The 23,260-nt window shown below is 39.0% G+C and overlaps 1 protein-coding gene across 1 annotated transcript in view; it reads left to right on the top strand.

Annotated features, from left to right (window-relative positions):
- The window catches only part of RAB20 (RAB20, member RAS oncogene family), a 29,587-nt gene extending 6,327 nt beyond the window's left edge, over nucleotides 1–23,260 (top strand). The window contains exon 2 of the mRNA XM_064646528.1: nucleotides 22,155–23,260. Coding sequence (XP_064502598.1) covers nucleotides 22,155–22,675 — 521 coding nt within the window. The 3' untranslated portion in view covers nucleotides 22,676–23,260. The remainder of the gene's footprint in view (nucleotides 1–22,154) is intronic.

The following is a 23,260-nucleotide window of genomic DNA, read 5'->3' on the forward strand; positions in this document are numbered from 1 at the left end:
TGGAAGCACATAGGGGATATCACCTTGAAAAGTGTCTTGGACATCAGAGATGATTTAGTGAGGAAGGCTATTGAGTGTGTATCTGTGCTCAAGAGGTGGGGACTAAACAATACACAAGATGGAAAGATGGAAATTATGGAGAATAAAAAGCCCTTAGTTTGTTGCTGGTGACTCAAGGGGCAGTTACCACCAAGAGTCTTTGACTTTATTTTTTTTTTTCTTTTTGCCCTTGGAAAAATTATTCTGCAGAATATTATGTTGGCCTCTGCATGTCAGTTCTTCATAATTGTTGTACGTGACACAATGATGGCTGAGGACTAGTGCCTCATACACACATACTATGGTTTCCCTGGGATTACTCTGCATGGTTATAGGTTATATATTTTCACATCTTGAAAAGGAAATCATGAGCGTGTAAGTTTGAAGGGACAGTATGGCTAGCTGCTGAGAAAAATCTCTTGTGTACATGAGGATATCCCTGAAGAGAGATCACTGTCAATGAGCTCTGTATCTAAAGCCTCTGAAGCAGATTCAGAGGCAGAAATAAAGGTTTAACTTTAGACCATTGCTGGAAGCATGGTTTTGTTGTTGTGAAATAACACACCAAATTACTTTTTTCTGCAATAAAAGTTTTCTGAAAAGAGCAAATTAACTTCAGAAGTTATTAAAAATATAAGAAATAATGATTTGTCTGGTGAAAGTACTGGAGGAAGTTCTATTTTCCATGTCCTGCAACTTAAAAATCCAATGATACACAAGTAAAGTCAGAGGTAGCAAATTAATTGCAGCTGAAAGTGCTTTGGTATGCAAATGAAGTAAAAATATGAAAATACCTTGTCAGAGGGAATTGTGAAAAATACATATAAAAAGAAACAGGAGACAAAGTAGCACACTTTATTTATTCAACTATGACTAACTCACTTTATTGGAGGGGGAATTTTATTTCTAATATGTAGTTTTAGTACCAACTCTTTCAGATGCAAGCTAATGTGGAGGTTATGCCACCTTGTTGTGAGTATTTGATGCAGGCCAAGATAAATGTTGTGTGTGTCAACCTCTGCAATACCTTCTGTATTCCAGCCCTACGTTAAATTCCCACTTTGGATGTGGTATTTAATAATAGTCTGCAAAGCAACTGTCCTGTTCTAGCTTAAGTGGGAAACTACTCAACAGTTCAAGTGAGACTTTCCCTGAAAAGTATTAGTGACCTGCGATCTGTGCCTGGCTAAAGCTGTACAGTACCATGCCAAGGCATTGTGGCTTGAGAAACATGAGCAACTTTGGAGTCCTCAGTAGGACAAATGAGTTTGTACAAGTTCTTGAACTGATTGAATAAGTCATGTTTTAAGGTCACAGACTGTAGTTTGGACCAAAACTAAGAATCTTCATAATGAGGAGTTTGTGCCTTTGACATTGCATTCTTTCTTCCCTGGTTACTGAAGGAAGAGGGGTATTTTCCAGATGTGTCTGTCAAAATTGACTTGACAGCTGAAAGGTTAGTTCACGTGCTGACTGTCTGCTATGTGACAATACTGAAAATGTATGAGGGAGGGAGGTGTAAACAAGAAAAATGGCTAGTAAAACAATGTAAATACAATGGCAAAGCTTCTGACAAAAATTGCAGACATATGGAAATTTATCTTCTTGGTGGATTGGGAGACTGTAGAAAATTTCGGAAGGGTGTCCAAGAACTGGTCTCCTAGGAGGGTATATGTAAAGGCAAAATAGGTGTTCTGTGCAAGAGAGCAAGTTATTAATGCCCTGTTGCACTCTTCAGTTTGACTTCAGTATTTGTGAAATGTATACCTGAGCTGTCTAAAAACTCAGCTTTTAAAACAGTTAGAGCATGAGGGAGAAAATATCAGGTGGGCCAGCAGTTCTCTTGCTAGCTCAGTAAATAGTGTTACCCAGAGCAGCAGCAAGCTTCATAAGCTGTAGCATAGAGATGAATGTGTACAAAGTAACTCATGTTGACTCAGTTGTGTTTGTTTTTTTTTTTTTTTCTGGGATACCAGTCATATTCCATACTGAAAAAATGTAAAATTATCATTATGTATTTAGGTGCTTGAACTTAGGCAGTCAGGGTTATGATGTCTTTCTGTTGACTATGCAATGAACTTTTAATCTTTCATTTGGAAGGAAAGTGACAGTCGGTGCTTAACATACAAGTGTGGGGCAGGTAACTAGCTGCTAGCTGTATGGTTTTTCAATTACTTTGAGCGCTCATGTATGGTGAGTACGTTTGTCGTATCATCTCACGTACATGCGCACTATGGTGGCACAAATGTCCAAGCCAGGGAGGCTCATAACCAGCTTCACAATGCCTTGGCTGAGCCGCTCCTGATACTCTAGGCTACTTTAAGTATGTTTACTTCACGCTGCAATCACATCTTATATCTAGATGAGTTGTTTGCTTCACTGCCATTAGTGTTTCATGTTGAAGCCACAAGCCCTGTGAGCTTTGAAGAGGCAGTGTTTCATTGCCCAAACTGAAGGTACACTTAGTAATCCCTCATCTGAGTCACATTGTGCTATTGCAAAATATCCAAACAAGTAACCTTTGTTTGGGTCTCCATCTAGAAAGACTCTGTTTGTGGTGGATACACTTGGAACTGTTAAAAATTATGGAACAGAAAGAATCATTTTCTTTTCCGAGTCTGAATTATTTCCTTTCTTTCAGGGGAACACTGGGTAGAACATCCAGGGGGCTGATCAAAAGGCATCAAAGTTGTGATAAATTCCTTTTCCTGTGCCTGTCACATTAACTGTAACTTCATATTCAGTACCTGAAGATATGCCTAGGAAATGAGATTTCAGCTTGTTGATTAACTTATGCAAGTGATGCTGCAGAGAGCAGAGGTGGTCAAAGGAAAGTTGTGGGGTTTTTGCCTTTAATTTGAATTCTTACTGTAAGTAGTTTGTCATCCTTCCTCAGAGGAGATCCAGGATAACTTCCTTTAGGACAACCAACTCAATAAGCATACAAGATTTCCACATCTATCTGGGTGTAGAAAGAAACCATCCAGAAGAGAACTTCTTAACATGGGTTTTAAAGGGAGATAGATAATCAGATGTGTTTGTGAATCTTTTAGTATATCTTTCCACCTCTTAGGAAGCAGGGAAGAATTGAAGTTGGCTTTGCATGGGCCACCAAGAAGCCATTTATGGAAGATCTCTGCTGACAGCCTAAAGACTTGTGTGAGCCTGAATTTATTACTGTTTTATAAATAATGCAAAACCAGGAAAATATGTATATCAGGTTTTGCCTTTTCACCAATTCCATTGCAGAAAAAATATGTTGCAGTCTAGTCTGTAGCATGGTAGAAATTTCATGTAGGGGACTCCAGGAGGAGACACATTTAAAACTTTCAGTACTCAAACAGACTAATGTCTTATTATGAATTAAAGCTTCTGTGCTTTCAGTTTTTTTCAGATCTGCCCTTTCATACGGTTTGTTTGTTTGGTTTGGTTTTTTTCTGGTTTGCAGACTAATGAATTGAAGATTGGAATATTTCTGTTCAATAAGGATTATTGAGCAAATTCTATTGGAATAATTATATTGATAATTATATTGGAATAATTTTGTTCAGTCAGGATTCAACATATCATGTAGATACTTCTCCCTGTCCCCTCAGCTTCTTCTTTTGATACGCTGACATGTGTGACTGTGTGTTACATGATTTAATATTCCTAACCACTGTTTTTGTACTTCAGGAAATTCTTACAAAATACAGAGAATGGATGTTGTCCGGCCATCCAACTGTTCTTACATACTTAGTTTAAAAATAGTAGTCTTTGGTGTAGTTGAAATAGTAGGATAATTTTTGATTTACATTCTGCAGGTGATGTCTACTTATGAGTTTTTAGTCATGTATAGTATTCAACCATAGATATTTAAATATGTGAGATTTTATTTTTCTCTTAATTATGTAATTGTCTGGAAAATGAAGATTAGCTTAGGTAGACCTTCAGGAAAATGTTAGTAAGAATATCCTAACTAGAAACCACAAAGAAACAGTTTGGGAGGCAGGACAAGAGAAATGAACGTGTAGGACACCTCCTGAGGAATGTAAAGCAAAAGTTAGGAAGATTGAAGTAACCTTTAAAATCAAAGCAACGTCTAAATGCTGCTTATTGGTTGTGTAATAACTTCTCTACATGGGATCAACAAACTTTGATTTCTGCTTAAGCTTATGTTCTCAAACCACTCAAGGACAGCAGTATAAAGACATAGATGTGTGATGATGTGCCCTCGTTGCAATGACCTTCAGTTGAGCTCCTGCTCCCTGTTTCCCTTTCCCTGAAGGGTTTGGGCTGACCAACTTCCCTTTCTGGTTGTGCAGGTTACTTCAGTGATTGGACTGAACCTTCATGCAGTTTAATGCCTTATGTTGTGAAAGGCATCAGAAATTCAGTTTCTGTTCTTCACAGTGGGGTCTGTGATCTGGACATCTAAATCTGTTGTTGCTCTCTTCTTTGTTGTTGAAAGTAGAAATAAGGCTTTCAGTAATATTCTAGTGGATTTTTTGTTTAATTCTCAACTGTCATTTGCTCTCAAAAAAAAAAAGCAAAGATTTTGGTTCATTCAGAAAAGGGAGAAATGACCAGAATCTGTAGTGGTTTATAGTAACAAAAATAAATGAAAGAAAAAGCTCTATGTAGTTGAGTTGGCATCTTCCAAGCCTCATGAAAGGGATCATCAGATCTTGTGATTTGCTGCAAGTGAGACTTGGGTGTTTTAAAACAAATCAAAAAATCCCCATTGGTATAATGAGAGTGAACCTGTGTTTTACTTTTTTTTTCTCCTCTCCTGTAAATCTCTAATTTTGTGAAACTAAAACTCTCTCAAACTGCTCAGCAACTCCAACCCCTACCAGCTTCTTGTTTTTATGAGACTGTAAGACTTTCTTTAGGAGCTTTCCCTCCCACAGCAGATAGCTGTATGAATCACATTTGTATTGTTTCCCTTATCTGCTTTCCTGTTCTAGCATTGTATGCCCTTTCCACACTGTCCTGCTCAACTTCTTTTTTTGCTTCAAGCCTTGGAAGCCTAGTGGAAGTGGAATAATTGGCATCTATCCTCTTTTTGAGTGGCTTAGCACTTTGTGACCTAGAGATACTGTCTTAATTATGAAAGAAAAGGATGCAATGCAAGCAAATCTATAAGCAGTTCCCTTTTTGTAAGTAGCTTCCCCTCTTGGCATGAGGGTTGAATGGGTGGACACTGGACAGTGATAACATTGCTCTTTGTAGCTTATTTTGTATAGAAAGTTCAGAACTGAGTTGTTTATGATTTTTCGTGGTACTCCCTTTGAACCAGGTTAGAGAACATTATTGAGATGAGACGAGATTGATTATTTACCATGCCTGTTGTGCAGTTTTAGTTTCTTTAATCCTTGAACTAATGCCTCTAAACAGTGGATGCTAAATATGCTCTTAATTGTGTAGGCAGAGAAGCCAGAAGTAGAATTAAAAGGGAGAAGTAGTGCTGGAAATGTAAAAGCCATGTGTTTATCTTAGCCAGCACAAGTTCTGAAAACACAAGTCACATGTCTTGTGATAAAATTATCTGAATGAGATGAACAAGTTTTAAATATATTCCCACTAAACCCAGGCAACAGCACTATGTCTGGCACAGTCTCCCACTTCTGGTACTAGCTGAAAGCAACCCACTGAATCACCATAACTGCCTTCTGTTTTTGAAAAATAGCAACTATTTAGAAGCACCCAGTGAAGAAGACGTCAACTGAATAGAAACTTGTGGTGGTTGGTAAGGAGTCGAAGCATTTGTAATTTTCTCAAGATTAATTATGTATAAATTCATTACATATGTTCTTACTTGAGAACCTGCCTATAAATCATTGAAAACATTGAAACAAGTAATAAAAATTATCTATTGAATGGGCCCAGGTTTATGTCCCATGTTACTGATGTGAGTCTCTCTTCCAAAAAATAAAACCATTCATTTCCTTGTTCAGTTTGCAAGATCCATGGCCTTTGCTTCTACCCATTTAGCAAGGTTTAAATATTTTTCAAATTGCTGATGAAGGCTGGTTTGAAGTTAAACTCAGTGTTACAAATCATAAGCTAGCATATAGCATATTACATTATGCTATATACATATTACACCTCAATTCCACATCACCAGAAGGTAGTTTAAGCTTAAATAAGAGGCATTTATCAAGTATCTGCAGACAAAGACCTGCTGTGGGTGCCTGCTATTGATCTGATAACCAGAACTTCTTGAGGTGTTTTGGATAACTCTGTTACTTGTTATGTGTGCAAGAATCATTCCTCACTTTTGAAACATGTGACACAGGTCACTTCTGACAAAACAGCCTGCCAGCTATCAAATATGTTTTTGTGAAACCTGGACTCTGTTTTTGAGAATGTGAATGCTGTGATTTGTAGATGCCTTCCCCCTGCTCCCCAGTAGTGATCAGTCATGAATCCAGCCTATAGCTGCTGTCCTGCACTAACTTTAGTTTTGTAAAAGCTAGGCTATCTAGAAGTACTTCTAGTTCTCCTCTTCCTGTCCTCTACTCCTAATCAACTTGGAAAGGTATTGGTAGGGTAGATTTATGGAAATAGTGCTTGAGGTGCTGTCTGCATATGGACCTAGTAATTAATTTTATCTCCAAAAGGAATCATGGCCCATATACCTGAGTCTCTCTCTCTGTTGTAGTGCCCCAGTGCCTGTTAGTGAACAAAGCTGTTCTGCTGCTATGGAAGAAGAGGATGGTCTCTGGCTGTGGGGTAGGGTTGGAAGGTACATTCCCAGGGATGTGCGACCTTCCAGTCCTATTACTGAAGGATAAAAACTTCTGGTGGCCTGATGCTGTGGTAGAAACAACCTGGGGATCCCTGAAACTGTCTAAATATTGAGCTTCTTCCAGTGCGTTAAAAGCCTGTGGCTGGTGTCCTGGGGTGGCCCTGAAGTGGAGCACTGAGAGCCAGTGTTTGGCTCTGTTTGCCTGTCTCTGGTGCTAATGCTTTTGAAATATTGATGGAAAGACCTGTCATGGAAGTGGGGCTGATACAAAATAGGTTCTGCCATAGCTTAACATTCTTGTAAGTGAATGGTTCGGGTTGGAAAGGACCTTAAAGATCAATTAGCTCCAACTTCTCTGCCATGGGCAGGGATGCCACCCACTAGATACGGCTTGCTCAGAGCCCCATCCAGTATGTCTTTGAACACTTCAGGAATGGAGCATCCATAAACTTTCTGGGCAACAAGCTCTGAAGCTCTTCTGTGGGTCTGTGGAAGAAAGTTAACGTACTGTGTTATCAGGTGTGACTCTCCTTGAGAGGGTGTGCACAAAAAAGTTTATAGCTGCTAGTTGCTGGTTTGGTTTCCTATACTTGGGAAGAAGGGAATTGAAGATTGTATTTCTCCTGGCTGTCATATAATGTGTTTGGGGTTAAAGTGGTAATATGGAAAAAGAAGAATGTTTCTCATAGAGTAGACCATTTAATTTTATTTATGGTTGGATGCAAAACTTAATCCGAAGAGGCTCTGCAATCAGTAACAGTAAACTATTTTTTTTCCTTCTCTAAAATGTCAATGTGCTTAATTAAGGTGTTTATTAAGTTCATTTTGTTTCCTCACTCAAAAAATGCTGTGGTGTATTGTACTGATTGACCTGGTATGTATGTAGTTAGTCTTCTGCAAAAAATCCTATGGGGAATTTGTTTTTTAAAAAAAGTTGTAAAGAGCTATCTAAAGCAAAAGCAAAGTATCTAATGAGGAAGTAAAAAATGAGGAAGTAAAAAATGAAGAAAAACAGGAAACATTTCTTTTCAGGACATGTTCTGACCTACCAACTATTTGCTAAAAGCTGGCAGGAATGCTGATAAGTGGTAGTGTTTCAGAGTGCTTATTGAGATACATTTAGTAGGGCAATCTCAACTAAGCCTCAAGCAGCTTCTTGCTTACTCTGCCCCACTGGGTTGGGGGAGAGAACTGAAAGGGTAAAAGTGAGAAAAATCATGGGTTGAGATAAAGACAGTTTAATGGGTAAAGCAAAAGCTGCATGCACCAGCAAAGCAAAAACAGGAATCCATTTCTCACTTCCCGTTGGCAAGCAGGTGTTCAGCCATCTCCAGGAAAGCTGGGGTCCATCATGCATAGTGTCGATGTGGGAGAACAAGCACCATCACTTCAAATATTCCCTACTTCCTACCCTTTTCTCCAGCTTTATATGCTGAGAATGATGGCATATGTTGTGGGATATCTCTCTGATCAGTTGGCCCCAGCTGTCCTGGCTCTGTCCACTCCCAACTTCTTCTGCACCCCATCTGCTCACTAGTGGGGTGATATCACAGAATCAGTTGGGTTGGAATAAAGCTCTGAGATCATAGAGTCCAACCTATGACTGAACATCACCATGTCAGCTAGACCATGGCACTCAGTGCCACATCCAATCTTTCCTTAAACACCTCAAGTGAGGGTGATTCTACCACCTCTGTGGGGCGCCCCTTCCAATATCTAGTCACTCTTTCTGTGAGGAATTTCTTCCTAATGACCAACCTAAACCTGCCCTGGTGCAGCTTAAGACTGTGTCTTCTCATCCTGTCACTAATTGCCCAGGAGAAGAAACTGATGCCCGCCTGGCTACAACCTCCTTTCCAGAGAGTTGTAGAGAGTGATGAGGTCCTTCTTGAGCCTCCTCCAGGCTAAACAACCCCAGTTCTCTCAGCTGCTCCTTATAGGACTTGTGCACCAGACCCTTCACCAGTTTCACTGCCCTGCTCTGGACCTGCTTCAGCACCTCAGTGTCCTTCCTGAACTTAGGGGCCCAGAACTGGACACAGTGTTGGAGGTGCAGCCCCACCAATGCCAAGTAAAGGGGAAAAATGACTTCCATAGTCCTGCTGGCCCTTCTACTACTGATACAGTCCAGGATGCCATTGGCCTTCTTGGCCACCTGGGCACACTGCTGGCTCATGTTCAGACACTGTTGACCAGCACCCCCAGGTCTTTTTCTGCTGAGCTGCTTTCCAGCCATTCTGCTTCGAGCCTGTAGCGCTACATGGGGTTGTTGTGGCCAAAGTGCAGGACCCAGCACTTGGCCTTGTTGAACCTCATACCCTTGGTCTCAACCCATTGATCCAGCCTGTCCAGGTCTCTCTGCAGAGCCTTCCTACCATCCAGCAGATCGACGCTCCCACCCAACCTGGTGTTGTCTGCAAATTTGCTAATGGTAGATTCAATCCACTCATCCAGATCATCAATAAAGACATTAAACAGAACTGGGCCCAACACTGATCCGTGGAGGACACCACTAGTGACCGGCCACCAACTGGATGCAGCTCCGTTCACCACCACGCTGTGGGCCCGGCCCTCCAGTCAGTTCTTAACCCAGCACAGGGTGCCCCTGTCCAAGCCATGGGCTGCCAGCTTTGCCAGGAGAATGCTGTGGGAGATGGTGTCAAAGGCTTTGCTGCAGTCCAGATAGACCACATCCACAGCCTTCCCCTCATCTACCAGGCAGGTCACCTGATCATAAAAGGAGATCAGGACCTGCCCTTCCTAAACCCATGCTGGCTGGATCTGATCCCTTGGTTGTCCTGCATCTGCCATGTGATCACACTCAAGATGATCTGCTCCATAACCTTGCTGGGCACCGAGGTCAGGCTGACAGGCCTGTAGTTCCCCAAATCCTCCTTCCAGCCCTTCTTTTGGATGGGAGTCACACTGGCCAACCTCCAGTCGTATGTTGACATCTGTTAACTTTTTAACAGCTGTGGTTAGCTGGGACTGATGGTAAATGATGGGAGAACAGCTTAGCGAGCTCTTCCACCAGCTCCCTCATCACTCTAGAATGGATCCCATCCAGTCCGATAGACTTGTGAGCATCTAAGTGGCTCAGCAGGTCACTAAGTGCTTTCTCCTGGATTCCAGGGGGTCCATTCTGCTCCTTATCTACCAGCTCAGGGGACCAGTTGCCCCGAGGATAACTGATCTCAGTGTTGAAGACTGCAGCAAAGAAGGTGTTAAATACCTCAGCCTTCTCTTCATCTTTGGTGACTATATTCTCCCTCTGTGTGCAATAAAGAGTGGAGACTTGCCTTACGCCTCCTTTTGATACTGATATATTTATAAAACCATTTTTATTATCCTTTACAGAAGTGGCCAGATAAAGTTTTGAGCTTTTGCCTCTGTAATTTTCTTTCTGCAAGACCTAACGATATCCTTAAACACTTCCTGAGTTCCCTGCCCCTTTTTCCACAGGTGATACAGTCTCTTTTTTAACCTGAGTTCCTACGAAAGCTCCCTGCTCAGCTAGGCTGGTCATCTTCCCCGCTATCTCATCTTTTGGTGCATAGGAACAGCCTGTTCCTGCACCTTCAAGAGTTCTTTCTTAAAGTATGTATTATTTAAAATTCAAGTATCTATTGAAGTATATGAGGAGAAAAGACCCTAATGCTGTGCAAGCACCGCTCAGCAATAGCTAAAACATTCCTGTGTTATCCACGCTCTTTTTAGCACAAATTCACAGCAGCCCCATAAACTCTGCCCTAGCAAAACCAGCACACCAAGTTAAGTTACCAGTTCCTTATTGAGCAATATAAAACATCCAGTAAGTGTGGAATGACCTCCTGACCCTCAGTGCCAGTTGAACCGTGCTAAAATACACCCATCCGTGCATTCCTGCCTGAGCTAAGGACCTACTTCTCAGTTTGAAGAGCAAGCTTTGTGAGGGAATAGGGCTTTGAAGATCTCCTTTCTGAGTGACTCTGAAGTTAAGGACCTGGTAATAGCCTCTGCTTAGCAGAGCTTCTCTGCATAGAGAGATGGGGTAATCTACAGTGTCTGTCCCCCTGTGGAAAGGAATTGAAAATTTAAAGAAAAAGTATCAGTTTTCTGGTACTGGAAAGAAAAAAACAGCTGCTTTTAGATCTCAACCTGTGGAAAATGAATTGACTTTCCGTAGAAGGGACTTTTCTTTGAGGAGATGGGTTGATGTTCCAGCAGGCATTAAAGCTGAATGGCTTCTCCTGCAGGCCAGAAGTGACTGTCACTCCCAGGTCAGGTTGTTCTACAGCCTGGTCCTGTAACTGGCCTCTTGTTACTTGCTGCTGAGCAATATTTAACTATCAAGCTCTTCTGCTGCAGTTAAGTCTTCAGTGCTATTGCTTCCTGCAGAACTCTTCCAAAGTAAATGTGAAGGTTGTCTTTTTTTTTCCTTTATGGTTTGCTTCCAATCACATCTTTCCTCAAGGAAATCTGCAAAATGACCACTTCTTTTTAAGTAGCAGTTTAAAATTGTCTTTTAAACACAAAGTTTCAGAAGAATTTTACATTGATTCTTACATTTTACTTACTCAGATTTAAATTTCTAGTTTCATTCTTGCATTCCTGCTCTCACATCAGTACAGGCATACAGGAACTTCATAAATTTAACTCTCAAGCACCCTGACAGGTTTTCTTTTTGGTAGACATGGTGTTGATGTGAGATTTCAGCTGGAGTTCTGCTCACAGGCAGGATGGTAATGTCCCATCAATCTGTCATACCCTCATTTCTTTTGCCAGATATAAGTGTTTGGATAGAATGTTTTCCTGCACTACTGTGAGATTGCAGAGGGAAATAGATAAATACTGGTGTCAGTTTTTCAGTTGGTGTTGACGATGCACTCATGATATGCTTGCTGGTCTGGTGTGGCTAAGGTTAGTTCTGTTCATCTTTTACAAGCCCCTACCCTTCTAGACAGCTGAAAATACATGAATTGCTTGAAGCTTCTGGGGTTATCTCCTTTTTCAAGAAATAAACACAGTACATCAAGAAATCTAAATAAAATGGGTGGTTTGAAAAAACTAAGTCTTATATAGCTAAATGTAAAAGTTATTCAGGGTTGTCGAGACATCAAGGGGATCTTTAGCTACAGAAAGGTTTGTGGGGATATTTTTTTTTTAACAGCAGGTCTAGCCAAAGTTTTTATTGGTAAAAACATGCTATGTAGTGTGGTTAGGAGCTTTTTTCTATGTAATGCTTTGTGTTGCTAGACAATGATTAAGTTTAAAACCTTGGATAGAAAGCATATTCATGGAGTAAAATTGGTGTTTCTATGAGAACTTTTATTTCGAAATTAAAATTCTTGTGAGTTTAGAAGCTCGATTTTAATTTCATTATTAAAATGGTAAGTTCTGATTCATTCTTGCGGGCAAGAAAAATAGTTTTGCATTTATGCAGCAGAACAGATTCCAGATACTCCTTTGTTCCAGAAAAGCAGAAACTAGTTAATGGCCTAAATCTTCTAGACAGTAGGAATCTTCTCTGGTAATATTTCTTCTCCTTTATATAGGAGTTGTGCAGCTGAAGGTATTGCTGGTTATAGATACCCTAAATATGCATTTAGTTCAAAGATGCTCAATTTATAAATCTCTTTATAAAAAGATGATTGCAGCTAGAAATGTACAGAATAAACAAATGTATAAGGCTGCAAATAAAGAGAGACTAATGTTATGTGGTGCTGGCAACAGGCTAAGTTAGATTCATTGGGCAACATATCTTTTGCAAAGTCCACTGCATTGGAAGTAGATGGCAAACCAAGCTCTTGGTGCCTTGTGTTCCAGAACCTATGAACTATTCTGAAAAGTATAGCAAGTGTAGGGAGGGTTGAAAGTAGTAAAGAATTTAAGTAACGTCATAGCTTCAGTGAGACTCTCTTACATTCTTGGTTATAGAATAATATGGAAAGACTGGAGAAAAGAACTACAGGTATGGTTGTCAGTTTAGAAGAATATGCCGAAGGCAAAGAGTCTGAATATGAAAAACTGTTCATTTCTCTAGCCTAAAAAGAAGGAGGTTAAGCCATAAGGGAATATCTTTTAAGGAGGAGTGTGAAGTTTTTCTGGTGTTTGGGGAATGTAGTGTTTTTTAGTTTGGGGTTTGAGGCATCTTTTTTGTTTGTTTTTTGAAGAAGATACTTCATGAAGCTGAAAGTCTATCAAAATTCAGAATTGGAAAACTGAACTATACAACAACCTAATTTGTGGGATATTGACTTTCCTTTCTTTAGCTGCTTTATAGTGCACAAATTCCTCCTCAGTCTCAAGACAACTAAGTGAAATTCTATCATCTTTATTATGCAGGAGGTCACATTTGAATGATCCCTGATCTTACTCTGTAAATGTTTTTTTAATGATTTTTTTTTTCCTTCCTCTTCTGTTCTCTCCCATGTAAACTTGTTCTCCTCCTTCCATTGAATGTGTCTGATAGTTCTGTCATTGGGAACCAGTAATTCAAGTCTTCACTACCAGTTATGGAATGAAAATGGACAAACTATTCTTCAGGGCTGGATTAAAAAAGTTTCTGGGAATAATTAAACTAATTCATGGCTGAATAATGCAGGATTTGACAAGATGACAGAGGGATGTTTATTAAAGTTGAGCCATGGGTGAGAAGGCTTCATCCACAGTAATCAGCTTTTTTGGATACCTCTGGGAGTCAGAATGCTCTACAGGATGTAACAGCGGATTGGTCGACACCAGTCTGAGCTGCTAGGCATCTGCTTTTAGTGTATCTGCCTTCAGAAAATTGAGATTTTACTTAAAAGCACATTTCTCCATAAACTATCGCACTGTTAGCTGTTGAAAAAACACAGCAAATTTTTACCCATGTTTCAGTTGTGGGTTCTTTCGAGGTGTGCTGTGAGTGAAGGCTATATGGCTTTCAAGGCATTTTTTCAGCACATCAGAAAAATGTGGTGACTATACTTTTATTTTGGAGCTTCTACCAGGACATGCTTAGATTGATAACCTTGGAAAATATGAAATGAAACTAATCCTGTAACAAAAAATTCCCATTATCTTCTGTTTTTCCATTCTTATTGAGCAGGTTTTTGTGTGTGCCCTTTTGCTGAAAAAAAGCATATTGCAACAAGCCGCCTTCTTCAGATAACGCTCAGATGATCCTGTAGATCATTAACCACTTACAGAGTTTGGCATGTGATGTGCAACACACCACGCTGACATTCTTGCATAACTTCTCAGCGTGTTATTTGTCCTAAAAATGAAAGACCCATTTAAGTGAATTTCTTTGGAAGAATTGTTTTTTGTTGTGAATTGTACCAAAGTATCACTTTTGGAATGTTAATTGAATTGGTGTTCTAATAACAATTAAAGAGTCAGTTGAAACTGCTTGACCTATTGGTATAGTTCAAGTTCATATTTGTTGGTCCTTGCTGAAACATGTCCTTATTTATTTAAACAAATCTTATTTATGGCATATTAGTTAGCTTTAGTTTAGTTATTATATTTAAAGCAGAGGGGAAAGAAATAGGCTAAAAGAAATCTGATTATAGCTTTCTTTCATTAGGTATATTACTATTCTTAGGTATAAAGTGTAGTGGAATTTCCATTTCCAGTAAGTAAGCACCCTCTTTTTCTTTATTTCGAATGCTTTCTAGTGATTCTTTCTGTTTATAAAGCTTCTGGATTAATTTCTTTCCTGGTCATGATTGTAACTCAAAAGATTTAATTCATATGCTGCCTTTGTATTAGAACAAGCAAAAAGAGCAAAACTTGATACAGCATACGCAGTGCGGTTTTTTATTTTGTTTTTTTCCTCTGTGCTTTGTCTTTATACTCTTTAAAAACTTACAATTTTTCCATCTTTGTTCTTTTTCACTTATTTTATGTTTTGGGGGTTTTTTTAAATGTAGCTGGGGAGTAGCAAGACATGATTTGTGTTTTTTGTACCCTTAGATAAGGCAGGGGAAGTGAGTTGCTTTTCTTAATGCACACTAGTAGGTGCTGGTGTAGACTAGTCTTCCAGGGGGTAGTTGTTTTCTCTTGTCAGATTGTTAATAGCTAATGTAGATGCCTGAAAGAATGCTGATTTTGTTATGTAAAGGAATGGAAATAGAGAATGAATTTTATTTTTTCCCTTGCATGTTACGTTGGATACAGAGTCCGTAGTAATAGGCCTTGATACTTGGTAACACTGATAATCTCATCCAGCTTTTCCTGAATACTACTGTAGATTTTTCCTTTATTCCATGGAGAATTTATTAGTATCTGTTAAATATTCCTAATCCTTGTGAGTCCCTTCTAACTCAGCATATTCTGTGATTCTGTGATAAGTTTGCCTCCAAAGATTAGATTTATGCTCTTTTTAAAAAAATTGTTTAAGAATTAGTCCTTTCCAATGGCCCTTCAGTTATTCATCACTGTGTATTTTTCCTACATTTTGATTTCTATAATAATTTAGATTCCCTAATACCACAGTTTACATATATTTTTGGATGTGTTTTATCCCATGCATTGTTGGATCACTGATGGTAGTTTAGTAGACTTATAAAAAAATACCTTTAATATTTTTATTATGTAGAAGGGCACAGCTCAGTCTCTCAGGATAAAACTCATACTGTGGAACCATAACTCATAAATTTGGGATTATAGTGCCAAAGCATTTGGCCAGTAGATTGTATAAGATTTCTGAATGTGAATTCAGCAGGGACTAAATTATAGTGACATAATATAAAGCCACTTCCAGATCAGGAAAATAATGTTATGTTCCTCCTGTATAATAGTGCACTGAGCTCTTGGGATCTGCCTTTTATAAAAATGTCATGGACTTAAATGTATTAGAAAGCATCTTCTGCTTCACTGTTTACAGTTCATAAGGCTTTCTCATCTGTGGCAGTCAGCTGAAATACATTGTTGGTTCCTCTGAATCTGGGACTTGCCTCCATTTGGATATTGTGATCTTTTTTATGGGAAGATATTTGTAGTGATTGAAAGAAATATCCTGAGTATATTTGCCTTCCTGAATGCCAGCTTCCAGGGGAGGAAAAGCAGCTTGTGCAGGACATTTCCTTTATCTATATAAAAGCAGCAGTATAAATACCTAAATGCTGTCAGGCTTGGTTCTTAGTAACTTTGGATACAAGCTTGTGAATAACCTCTGTGAGAAGGACACCTCTGTGGGGGAGTGGGGGTGGGAAGAAGGAACCATTTGTGCAACATGATGATGTGTTTTTATGTTTTAAATTAGAGTGAAAAGAAGAATGTTATAAAGACTGAAGCTGTGTTAGTTGTTTCTATTTATTTAAAAATGTTTTTGAATGACTTTCTTTTTCTAAGACCAGATCTGAGGGGGGTTAGGTAATTCATAGGTAGTGATTGTGCAGTGGATAAATTCTAGCCTTTCTAGTCACTGATTTTTGTGTCCAAGGGACATATTCATTAGTAGAGGTGTGGTATTTCTAGTATGATAATTAAAGCTGACTGAAGATCAGGGCTCAGATTGATCACAATTTGTTGTCTTGCCTAAGTGAGAAGTAAATGACTGCTCCTGGTTCATGTGGCTTGCTTTCTCACGCTGAGCTGCTGTTTCACAGAAGCTTTATAAACCTAAAATGGTTCATGTTTGTAGAGTGGGGATGTTTGCAGGGTCTTGGCAATTTCAAACTCTTTCAGAACTCAAAGTATTTGTTCATTAAGACAAAAATGCATAGATTTAAGGGAAGAGATGGTCTCTTTCACAATTTTAAATCTTCTTTTTTATGAGATAAAGATTCTTGACTTAGCAATTCAGAGGAAATTGTGTTTAGAAGTGGAGTAAGCTTGTCTCAATCCTATATTACCTTGAGCCCACTTTCTTGACTGGCTGTTTTTGATGTTTTTTTCTTTGGAGAGCAATGTTTGTACACTTAACCCATGTGGTTGTTATTTTCTTCTTCCATGTGTAGCTCTTTCTACTTTAAAACATGAAAGCGAAGCCCTTTGGGCATTAAGATCAGTACTTTCCTATGTTTATGTTAAATTCTGCTTTGGCCAAGACATCCATATCTAATTTTAATAACTTAAATAGAAGCTCCTAAAACAGGGCACGGTTCATGCCTTGAATGTTGATCCATACCTAAGTAATGAGTGTAAACAAAATAAATGCCATCTTGTTTTTTAGTAGAACTAGACATCTGTTGCATTCTGAAACTTCAGTATACACAAGTATCTTCTATAATGCAACTTTGTGAATGTATAATACAGAGTGAAGGTGGAGCTTAAATGAATTTTTTAGTTACTCAACTGGAATTGTTTTAGTGGTTGTGTTTTTTTGGGGGTGAGGAGGGGGAGCGGAGTTTGTTAGGGTTTATTAATTTAATTATTTAGGTTTTTTCCCCTCACAGAGGTTTTCATTCCATGGGGAATTTTGTCTAGAAGGAAAACCAAACGTTGGCATTTTTCTGACAGACCAGGAAGTCATGTATTTGGACAGCTCATGGATATGTAGAAATTGAATTCTCCAGTGCTTTCTGACTCATGTTTCCACTAATTCCTGCTTATGTCCTCCATGTTAATCCTTTGGGATGGACAGCTTTATTTTTATCCCCAAGTAACCACAGGCATAGTCCAGTTCTTTAGAAAGCTCCTTACTTCAAGGGAAATGTGATAAAGTCATGTACAAGTAATGAATATCAACCTTGAACAAGATAATAAAGAACTCTGACTTAATTCTGTCAAAGCTTGACAGCCTGACTCGCGTGTGGGGAGTGGCATTTTCCTGAAACCTTTAAGGACCTTTATGGTTTGTTTAATAGTCAGTACATATCTCAGTATATGTACACAAACAGAAATCTCAGTTCCCAGAAAAATTGTTTCCCCTGATGTCCTTTAAAGGGTCACAACATTACTGCATTATCTGGGAACAGAAGGAAATGTTGTTCCCTTTTTCAAAAGGGAGCTTCTTTGTCTACTCTTGTGATCACGCGGATGTTCCTGCTGAGGTAACTCAAGAGCATAAGGGTCACCCCTTGAACCTTCATCTACTGCAGCTGAATCCTCAAAGCTCATTTCTTTTTAGTACTGATTTCTGTGCTGTGTCATGGGTGTCATACTTTCTCTTTTCTTTCGTCTTCTAACTAACTCCCTAGGGCATAGTTCCTGTCCCTCTCCATGTACACTCAAGTTCAGACTCTTTTATAAAGGAGAAAGAATTTGAAAGGCAAAACCTAGCTGGTACCTTGTGTTTGTGTTAATTCCTCTCTACTGTTCAGATTACAATACTGTTAAAATCACAGTGAAAATTGTTGGAAGATACCTGATTTATGAACTGAGAACTTCCTGGATAATTTTGCACTCTTGTTCAATTTTAATGCAATGTTAATGTGCCTCTGTAGCCCATCTTTGTGTACTTTTCCCTGCTACATATTTGCTTTAGGAACTCAGAATTTAGGGTTCCGCTCAGACTGATATCAGTGTAGCACCATTGCTTTTTTCAGTACTTGATGGAAGACCTTTTTGTCTCTGTAGTATTTGTTGTGTTTTATTCCTCAACACTAAAACAGCCTGTTCTGCATTCTTGTATGTGCTCAACACTGAGAGATTTAAAACTTGTTCTTCTGGTAGAAGTTTTCTTGAAAGAGTGCATGTGTGGGAAGTTGTGCCACTTCAGAAGTTGTGGTGAAAGCTTTTGAAGGGGTAGGAGGTAAGGAGCATTCAAATCTGTCTGGAGGAAGTAATTTGCTCTTGTAAATATCCACACAACTTCACAGGCTACTTTGCATACCACCCTCAGGGGCGGCTGGGCAGGAGGAGAGCTCCAATCCATGAGGAAGACTGAGGCACGGCTGATATGAGTGGATCCCACAGCTGGGAAGGGATGGGAATGCTTGGCCAGGCTGTGGTCCCATCCAGAGAAAGCATTCACAGGGGCTTCTGACTTCCAGCTGAGAGGTTGGGGTGCTATAGGAGGCTGGCTAGACCAAAGCCTAGGCTTCAAGTTCAAGTCTCAGCATATTTTAAATCTAGCCTTGCTTATTTATTAGGCAGGCCTCTAGCAACTCTACTTTTCCCTTCTTTCTCCCTTGGGTTTCTTACAACTTTGTACTGAGGTCCATTTGGGTCAAAATTCTTTGATTTGTTTATGATGACTGTCATAAGACTTTGAAAATGCTCGGGGGCTGCACTGCTCCTGAGTGGATGGAGTCTCCAACAAGACTTCATATACTTGCTGGAAGAGCCTCTGAAAAGCTGATGGTGCTGCAGATGGGGCTACAGCTGTAGGGTTGTCAAACTGCTGTAAATAAGGCAAAATATAAGGATGAAAAAAAAAATGGAAATTAGTTTTGGTTGATTTGCTTTAAAAAATTTCCCTGATGTCCTGATGTTGTGCCTTTGTGGTTGATTTGGTGGTTCTTGCAATTCCTTTGACTGCAAATTATTTGATAGTTCTACCACTCTTACCGTTACCTTTATTTTTTTTTTAAAGGGTGAAATTGTTTGATTGTTGGACTCAGGGCTTACCATTTAATTTAGCTAATTATATAAAAAGGAATGTGGTTGAAGTCGGACCAGATGTGTCCAGGGAAAGAAAACTGGCTATAAGAAGGCAATGGCTGTTCTCATGTAGTAGGTTTGTAAACCTAATGTCTGACGCTATTTTGCCTGACACCTTGAGGACAGATATTAGTTTAAATACTTAGTGTAGTTTGGGTTTTTTTTCCAAATTTAGCTTTGTTCCAGTCCTTAAGTATCAGAAGTAGTCTGTACAAGGAAACTGCTGAAAAAGTGCATTATGCAGTTTTTTCTGCATGTAGATTGTTCTGTGAGAGTGAGTGAGGGACAATATCCATTATTCCTCTGACATAATTAACCCCTTATGCAAAGTAAATTCTTTCTGTTTCTTTCCCCTTTTAAACAATATATTAGTTGTAGAAGTAATCAGTTGGTAGTTACCATGTAGAAGTGTCATGATTTAATCTTGCTGTACAAGATTAGATTAGCATATGAATTCCATAAAACAAATAATAGTATTGTTCTAGTACTTGGTTGTTGTAGCAAATGATTCTGGGGGCTGGATATTATGGTTTAGGCATCTGAAGTGGGAGAACAGAGGAGGATATATGTTCCGTTGTGATTTCCAGACCACAGTATAATCAGGGTTCGGATGATAACAAAATCAGTCATGGCACAAACTTTTACTGGAAAATTGGAGACATTTAAAGACTCAGTTGCAGTGCAACTTTAAACATGAGATTGAAGGAAAAATTGCAAAAGCACTGACCTTCTCCCTCCTCTGTATCTCAGTCTCCCTTGCCCTTACCCAACATACCTAAACAAAGGCATAATTATTGGTTTGGTTTATTTTTTTACTACCTCCTTTTTTCCTACCTACCAGATCATTAAAGAATTTCTTTTGCTGGGGGAAAGCAAATCAGAAGTTACACAAAGTTGCACAGAAGCAGTTCTCCACTAACTTTGCCTAATGGTTTTCTGAATGCCATTCATTGAACTTTTGACCTCTGCAATGTCAAATAACACCTACTACCAATTATTCGCTTTGCAGGAAAGTATTTAAATTACATGCATGATTTTGATGTGAAATTCTCATTTTCTGTGTGATGAGAAAGAGTAAATAGTTGTTCCTCAGTTACTTTCTCAGTATTAGGCCTGAATTTATAGACATCTGTTTCTACCCTTTTTTCAATCATTCACCAGCCTGAGAGATCCCACAATTTTTCCTCATGCAAATGTTTCACATAATTCTGTGCATTCTCACCACCTTCCTTTTACACCTCTTTATAGTAAATTCTGCACCTTTCCAAATCTGTTTCTCTGGCTGTTACCAGAGTTTCACTGAGTGTTAAAAGTGAAGTGAGCTTTGGATTTCATGTTCTATCTTGACGTTTTCCAGTTTTGTTTTATGAATAATGATGAACATTTTGTCTCTCTTTTGGCACTTGTGGAGTAGAGGTCTGACATTTGTTGAAGGATTTATTGCAGTGATGATTATGTTCCGAGCTGAAGTAGATTCTGAGTTCCTTTCACAGTGTGCATGTTCATGTGCAGATGTGTTTTTTCAATATGTGCTGACCCACATTTTTCTGCATGAATTTCTTCTCCCTTTCCTATTCCACAGTCATTTACAAGGATTTCATGATATTGTAACTCATGGTGGTCAGTAGCTTTGTGCAGAAGATGAATGTAAGCAGGTGTCTTCCAGAATTTCTATAAACTGAGGTTCTGTGCAAAGAGATTGTATGACAAGAGAGTGTAGTTGCCTTTTTTTCCTCTCTTTTTTTTTTGTTTGTTCATTCACACTTCTCTAGTGACCTAAGGCTGATGCTGATGACTGGTTGAAACCTAGTGTGTTTTATCTGTTTCTTGATTGGGTTTTGGGGTGTAAAGTGAACTACAGCATATTCTACATGTAGCAGGTATTGGGGGAAAGTAGCAGTTCTCAATGGTAAGTCAGTGTGTCTTCTGCCCTATTTCCCTTAGTCCCATTACAAATACTAAAGAACATTTTTGCTTCTCAGAATTTAAAGAAGAGGCAGTTTTGTCTTCCAAGAAATGAACTTGAAGGATACCATCAAGGCTTCATCAGAAGTGCTGGAAGATACTTGCTAAATGATGAGGAAGAAACGTTTTAGCTGTTGGTTATTGAGCGATGGCCAGGGCAACTTAAAAGACAAATTACTTGTAGAATGTATTTAGGGTTTTCTATATTATGTGTGTTTAATACTGTAAAAAAGCGTGAACACTTGTGGTGGGACAGATGCATATCAATACTGGCTCTATACTCCCAACGAGAGTCTTTTCCTGTAAAGCCAATGTACCTGAGAACTGTGGGCATGTAGCAGTTACAGTTTAGTCTGATTAAATAGCTTACAAAATCCCTCAAAATCTAGAAGTTGTTGGTTACTGATTTTGATCCAGATTTCTGAACGGGATGTACTTGAAAATGTGTACTGAATTTATAGAAGTAATAAATTCTAGCAGAATTTGAAGCAGTACACTTCTGTTTATAAATGGTTAAATAGGTGGATGGGCCATCTGTGAGCCCAAGCAGAGTAGCAGTTAATATGACATAAGTCAACTAGTATGCAATTTAATAAAAAAACCCAAACCATTTCTTTTTGCTTTCACCTAGTGTGAATCCTGTGTGAGCTTGATTGCTCACTTGTCTTTCCAGACTCCCTGCTCTGAGATTGAGCAAGTGGTATGTAGAGTTATTCTGTGGCACTGCTCCTCTCTTAAGGAAAAGCAGAAGGAAAAACCGGAAAATGCTACAAATAACACATTTTTCCCTTCACTGCTTTGCACAGGGTTTTGAAATTGGCTTAAAATTCCTTAAACTCTTTTACTTGGTTAATAATGTGGCTTCCAGCACACTAACTTTTTGTTGTGTTTAAACCTTTGCCAGGACGGGAGCAGTTCCATGGCCTTGGGTCTATGTACTGCAGAGGAGCAGCTGCTGTGATCCTCACGTACGATGTGAACAGCTTCCAAAGCCTGACAGAGCTGGAAGAAAGATTCTTGGCACTGACAGACAGTGCAAGTGCTGACTGCATTTTTGCTATTGTTGGAAATAAAGTTGACCTCAGTGATGACTGTACATTACCACCAGATGAAAATAGACCTGAGAAGTCTGTTGCCAGCTGTGGCTCGAAGGTGCGAAAACAAGTCCGTGCAGAGGATGCGATTGCACTCTACAAAAAGATACTGAAATACAAAATGCTAGATGAGAAGGATGTTCCAGCAGCTGAGAAAATGTGTTTTGAGACCAGTGCAAAAACAGGATACAAGGTGGACTACCTCTTTGAAACTGTGTTTGAGATGGTAGTCCCCATAATTGCACGGCAGAAAGCTGAGGGGCCACCGCAAACTGTAGACATCACGGACTACAAGCCAGCAAAAAGGACAAAATCAGGTTGTTGTGCCTGACCCGTTTATGTGGCATAAGAAAAGGGGAGGGATTGTTCACTCCAGCAAAATGAGGAGTAAGAAGTACTTGCAGCTCACCAGAAAGAAAAAGTCAAAGCATAAATAAATAGACTAAAATGGTGTATCCAGCAAGAAACCAAAACCAACCCAACAAAAAAAATCTTCTGACCATTAAAAGCTTCTGGGAAGCTCTCTGTATAAAAATGGGAATGCAAGTGAAATTATGGAGTAAGACTTGCCAATTTCTATGGGCTCTGAAGACAAATGGTGTGTTAGTACAATTGGTAGTGACAATCATTTGGACAGTTTTGAAGGAGTCTGACTTTTAGTGACTTGTCATTTCATGTTGCATATAAATGATCTGTTTGTGTACTCTTGACAACTTTCGTATAATTATCATTTTTCCCCTTATGATTCTAACTTTGGAAGATTGAACACATGGTACTTTTTTATTCTTAAGATTAAAAATAGAAAATCCAGGTATAATTTATATTTGTAGCTAATAAGTCAATTACAGTCTTTTTATGTCAGACATGACAGTGTACAATTCAGAAACTGAACTATTAAAATCACTGTGGATCTGTA

The sequence above is a fragment of the Pseudopipra pipra genome, chromosome 2 (assembly GCF_036250125.1).
Source record: "Pseudopipra pipra isolate bDixPip1 chromosome 2, bDixPip1.hap1, whole genome shotgun sequence".
Lineage (NCBI taxonomy): Eukaryota > Metazoa > Chordata > Aves > Passeriformes > Pipridae > Pseudopipra > Pseudopipra pipra.